Here is a 6,437-nt window from a genome sequence, read left to right on the forward strand (position 1 = left end):
TTCTTTTAACATGGCTAGTTTTAATAATGTATAAATTTTTTTATGTTTTAACTAAAATATAATTATTACTATAGTTGATAAATCAATATTTCAACATCTCTTATTTATTTAATTAGGTATAAATTATTTCATTCATATTAATCTCGTTTTTCACTACTTTATCACTTTAAAAGCACAATTATTATACATTTTCTTTTATCTAAAATTCAACTAAATGTGTAACCTTGCTTAGGATTGTATAATTGTAAGTTCAGGGTTGATTTTGTGGATTTAGATATTTATTGAATAAAGATTTAAAAAATTTGTTAAGTTGATAAGTGATGGGTTGGTGTAAAATAGACTTTTAATTTAAAAATTGGATGAAACCTAACATATCACTAACAGTAGGAATGTTTTTTATACTTTTAAAATGAAATGCATGAATTAGATATTAACCGATCTCATGAGGGGCCAAAATATACATTAGATAACGGAAAATTCTTCAAATGTGAAGGGAGGTCGTGTAATTTTTCTTTCCTTTCAGGGTTTAAGATTGAAACTGAAACCTAGGAGAGGTAGAGCATAATAGTCCCTTTTAAATATATACAATAGAGCCTCTCTAGTCATAATGTTGAAACTAACTAAATTTATTATTATGAGGAGGTTATAACTTAATAGAGGTGTTGTTACAAGAATTATTGTTTTGATTAAAAAAATTATTGTTTTGATTTTTTATTTTATAATTCATGTTTCAGTAGTACAAATAAATTAAGTGAACAGATTCGACAACTTCACTACACTAATGAAATAGATATTAATTTATTTATCAATCATCAAAATGAGCAACAAGCTGTGTATGTTTTAATTGAAGAAAAAATAATTATTGGAATTAGACAAGAAGAGGAATGATATAATCTTGAGGATGATAATACGAAAATACCAAAAATTTCGTGTCAAGAAACTATAAACATACTTGAGAAGCTAGAAATATTTTGGCTTCAATGAGAAGGTGTCCATACTGGCGACTTATTACATACTCATAAGATAAAAGATGTGGTAAAAACTTTAAAGCATAAATCACTGTCCCAAACAACTTTAGATAAATATTTTATTTCATCTTAAACATTTAATATAACATTGTTTATGTTTTTTTGCGATATATGTATAATTATTATTATATAAAGGCAAATTCTTTAAGATAGAACTTAGGAAAATTATAACCTATTACAATGTAAAATTTATTCTTATTTATAATTGGTCCAAATTAGGTTAGAATTTTTTATGATATATTTCCGTGGGGGAGGTTCTACTGTATATTTTCACGTTAATTAACAGGTTAACAACGGGCTCTGCAATTAAACTGTCTCTCCTGTCTCCATCGCATTCCAAATTTTCAATCCAAAGCAATTCACAGAAAGAAATTGACGAGAAACGAAATAGGCTTAGAAGATGTCAACGGAGAGACACGCTTCCTCGACTCCGACTTCTCCTGAAGATAATGCTATGTAAGTTTCCGATCGTGCACTTTGCTTCACACATTCTCTTAAAATTCATAATCTTCGCCTGCTTTTCCTCATTAATGTGTTGAATTATGTTTTGGTTGAGTTTCGCTGTTGATCACTGGCTGTTTCTATTTTAATTGTTTAATTATTCTGCTTAAGTAGTTGAATTGTTTCATTTCATGCTTTACTTCTGCACAATCTATACCAAAATGATTTTGGTGTTTGAATTTACTATTATTGTACTCTAGGTTTTTGGATATACTACATGAAGCTCCTTTGTTTGGTCACCGGAAATCTAGGAGTCTTTTTGGGAGTATTGTTTACGTTTTCGTATTGGTAAGTTGAAGTACATACTCATGTTATTTTTATTGTTGAAAAAAAGGGATTAAGCTCTGATTGTTCTTTGACTTTAGGCAGGTTACGGTGTTTTGGCTGCAGGAGCTCCATGGATATTTCATCCTATAAAGAGTTTGATCCCGCCATTGCTTTGCAGTTGTGATGTTATTCTTTTGGTAGTCACAGGTTTTTCACTATAGCTTTTCTTAATTGAATGTAAACTTTTGTAAAATATGGATCCGCATTTCCAATGAATGCATTGTTCAAATTAGATTTGTTCGGATATAACATCTGCCTCTTATGAATTTATTGCATGATTTTTTAAACACTGTACTATGTTATGCTATGATTCAGAAGATGAAGTGCCTGCACTTGGTGTAGTCAAGTTATCATGAGGCATTAGAATTTCCATGTTTGGAGTCTGGCTATCTTGAATTAAAAGAATAATAATAATAAAAAATTGATTTAGAAGAAAAGGAATTAGAGGTGGAGTTGCAGTAGCTTGATTATGTTTTCTTCATTTGTGAACATTATTGTGAATTGTTTCTTTCTCTAATTCAAAAAAGGGAATACAAAATCTTTGCGAAGTAATTTTCACATTTTAAATAGAGTGGTTCATCTATTAGATGAACCAAAGAGGATGACATTATGAAATTGAGCCAATATCTAAAATATTGTTGAGTTTGGCGAATTCGTAACGCTTATTATTATTTAATTGTTAGCAAAATTGTTTTGATCTTTCAAATTATATTATGTGATTATCTCTATGAAATCAATATTACAATGTACCATTTTATACACTTATATATGCTGGAGTCTACTTTTCAGGATTTTACATACCACTTTCACCTTGTCTGTGAATTTAAATTACAAAACCTTCATATATTCGTCACCTTAAGTCATTCTTTTGGTCTAAATTAGTTTGTTAGCCTGGGATGGACAATAAAATTTTTGAAGTCCGGACTTCTTGAATTATTCTTGTGGAATGATGGAGAATAGAGAGTTAAAGCGCATGCTGTGCATCTGTAACTCATCATTGTCATCATCTTTGGCCATCAAAAGTAATTTCCTGATTGTGTGTTCTTTTTGGAGGGAGAGAAGGAGAGTATTTGATCACATAATGCTTGGATTGATCCTTCATATCCCAAAAATGTAACCAAAAAGTAAAAGTGTGGAGTTAATTATTCACATGTAGAAAATAAATCATGAACTTTAAAATGTATTAAAATCCTATTATGGGATTTAGACTAATTGTCTGATCAATGTGATAACCTCGGTACATGTGAAGTGTGCTAGAGGCAGCATATCTTCCAATAATCTAGTTTGTACAATTGAACTTTTGAGAACTTAGAATATATATACTTCTATCATGATCATTATTCGTTTGTTGATTAACTGCCAGCTGGTCTGGGCTTAGTTTCACATCATGTGCTCACATCTATGTGCTATTGTATCTTAGATGGATATCATGCCATGCTGCTATTTTAGGAGATTTATTCTGGTTAACTTTTATTGTTTCTCTGTCTCAGGCATATTTCAACAGTATTTCGTTTATCAAGTGCAGAAAATACGCTTACAGGTAAAATTGATCGATTTACTTCTTTAAATTTTTATTTATCTGAGTGTTTCTCTCTCTCTCTCTCTCTCTCTCCCTCCGTTGCTGCACAAACACATTAGAAGAGACTGAATTTTTGTTTCTTCTAGTGCAGGAGATCTTTTAGAATTTCCCTGAGATTGGTTTCTCCTGGATACCTAGGCCTTATCTTATTAGAATAACTACCGTCTGCTGTTATTTAACATGAAATGCTCTTTGTGCTGAGGCTTAAATTCTATTGGTAAAAATAGTGTTCTTTAGACCACAAGAACATTATCTTATGTAAATCTGTGCCCAATCAAAAAATTCCCCTTTCGAGATGGAGTCATGAACTTGTCATAGAAATCTGGCTGGAAAGGTCCAGCGGTATTTCTGTGTTGATAGGTGACATTATGTAATTTGCAGCTCTTTAAATGAAAATCTGTTTTTGCAGGGTTATTATAGTTTCAGTCAGAAGTTGAAACATATTGTTCGCCTACCGTTTGCCATTACTGCATATGGTATGTATTTGTTAGTTTGTTTCTTTTTTTCTTGTTGACCTAAATGTATATTCTGCTTAAAAAGCTTTTGCTACTGTAAATGATATCTGAAAAAGAAAATAACAATATCACCTGTGTTTAGTATATATATAATTTTTTTTACAGCTCAATTGCAGGTCGATGTATTTCGAATGCAGTTCTTTATCTTTGAAATTATAAATGTTATTGCTGTTGTATTAAATATTTTTTATCCATGCTAGGAACTGCTGCAATGCTACTTGTCATGGTTTGGAAACCCCACATCAGTATTCTTTCTATCTCTACAGTACTGAGGTACTCATCTCACCTGACTAGAATCTTAAGCATCTTGAACTTTTTTTTATTTTTGTGTGTGTGTGTGTGTGTGTTTAACATTTCTTTCTGTCTTCTGTTTCTTCTTTATGTTTAGCAAACACTTGTGAATGAAATCTGAGCCATATAGTTGAAATATAGGTTACCATATGCTATTTCATATCATTATATAATTTTGTTTTTGCTCTAAATCGAAATCTTCTGAAAGTTCATCAGAAAGGGAAAGAGTAGGTGCAATTCAGGAAACATCCCTATGATTTTCTTTTTCTTTCTAGGATAGATGTATAATCTTCCATATCCTGGATTCTGTTTTCCATTGCTCAGTAGCGTTATTAAAAACTGGTTGTAACATTGAATACTGCTGATTGTAGTAACATCAGTTTCAGTATGCTGTATATATTCCTTGTGGGCTAAATCAAAATTAAAAGATACTGGGTTCTGCCTTTTCTGGGTGCTCATTGGAATACAGTTGTTTCTTTGTGAAACTAATGTATTGTTGACTATATCTCAGTGTACTCATTTTATCTGCAGGATTATTATGTTGATCGAAGCAATATGTGCTGCTTCTTTTATGAGTGTCTATATTGGTGAGTTTTTGTACGTGTAAATTTGAGTTTAATTGGTGAAATTCATGGTGATGAATGAACCAGAAACATAATTTTAATTAATTGTATGTGGTTATCTTCTTCATAATATTCTTTTAAGGCAAATAAGACAAGCATGGTTTTCCTCCGGCTTTTGCGCAATCACACTTTATCTCCTTTGGTAATCTTTTAATTTGGTCTAACTACTGAAGAAGTTTTAAGTTACTTATCTTAAGACTTCAATGTTTTTCTGCATTCTGATTATTTTTCAGATAGTTTTGGTGTAGGCTTGAAGATTTATTTATTTTTTTTTTTTTTTTGAGTGTTGGAATGGCTGTGGTTGAGTAGGATGTATGTCATCGGTTCTCCTCTTTCTAACCTCCATCTTGGTTGGTGGATTTCCACTTGTGAGACCCATGTTAATATCCAAGGTTGGAGGCCACTGCACATAATAATTTCTCTAGTCTCCATAAAATGGTTTATCCAAAAAAAAAAAAAAAAAAGCAAATTAAAATTTTAATATTTTTTATTCCCCATTATTTTCATAAATCATTTAAAAATAACTTTATTTTAATTATTTTAACCAAAAAAAAAATTAGTTTTCACCTAAATCACCATTATTTTGATGTTGTCTTTTTAAAATTATTTTTAAGGTTGATTATAAATGATCTACCCTTTGTTTTCTCATAATATAAATTTCAAAAGATTTATTACAATAAAATTCATTAAATAATTATTGCAGAGTACCTATTTAGGGTTATGTCAATACACCTCCTGAAAAAAATAATGCGCCCCCACGAACTTAGAAACTACATAGAGACCCCCTGCTGTTTCTTTTTTCCCGTTAATTTGATAGTTTGGTTGTTATTGGCCATCGAATTTATATATTTGTACATAGATTTACGATCAGTTCACCATTTTACCCCTCTAAAAATCTATTTAAGTAATTATATTCTTATTTTGTAAAATTATATAAGGAAATTAAAAACACCTCTAATTACAAATAAAAATCCAAAACCCCCTCAATTACAAATCAATTAGAAACAAAAAATTTAATGTCAAACCGCAAAAGTAGATCGGACTTCACCCTTTTCCCCGACAAGCAACATGTGTTTTTAGTAAGCCAAATTGCTAGCACTTTGTTGACAACTACCAAACAAAGCATGGCCATCCGCGAATGGCTTAAAGTTTATGTCGACCTATTATCCATACTACCAGACCACCATGTCAGTCAATACTGCGACACATTACTAGTATGGGTATTCAAACTGGTTAATCGGTCCGAATGCCCTTTTTTTTTAACTGAACCGGTTCCAACCAAGTTCTAGGGAAGGTTTTGAATCGAACCTTTTTCTGGTTAACCGGTTTCCTCCCTCCAGAAAGTGTAAAAATGTACACCAAAACTTTAAAAAAAAAAAAAAAACACTAAACCGATTAATAGGTTCCTATAAACTGGTTAACTGATTTTGAACCGGTTTTGACCTTTTGTCCCTTTTGACATTTTAATTTTTATTGCAAAACCGGTTTTAAAACAATTTCGGTTAACCATTCTCAGAATCTAAAACCAATAACCAAACCAGAAATTCGGTTAAAAGAAATTCTTGAACCGAAA

General features: G+C 31.0%; 1 protein-coding gene across 1 annotated transcript; it reads left to right on the forward strand.

The window, feature by feature from the left end:
* The first annotated feature begins 1,317 nt into the window (after positions 1-1,317).
* LOC116126336 (protein FIP1-like) lies at positions 1,318-4,848 on the forward strand. The gene is made up of 7 exons (XM_031412024.1): positions 1,318-1,484; positions 1,730-1,817; positions 1,895-2,003; positions 3,347-3,396; positions 3,845-3,911; positions 4,151-4,223; positions 4,773-4,848. Exons 1-7 carry the CDS (start codon positions 1,429-1,431, stop codon positions 4,846-4,848), a joined length of 519 nt encoding a protein of 172 aa, XP_031267884.1. The 5' UTR covers positions 1,318-1,428.
* The last annotated feature ends 1,589 nt before the right edge of the window (positions 4,849-6,437 follow it).

This window comes from Pistacia vera, unplaced genomic scaffold (genome assembly GCF_008641045.1).
Source record: "Pistacia vera cultivar Batoury unplaced genomic scaffold, PisVer_v2 Contig179, whole genome shotgun sequence".
NCBI classification, from domain to species: Eukaryota; Viridiplantae; Streptophyta; class Magnoliopsida; order Sapindales; family Anacardiaceae; genus Pistacia; species Pistacia vera.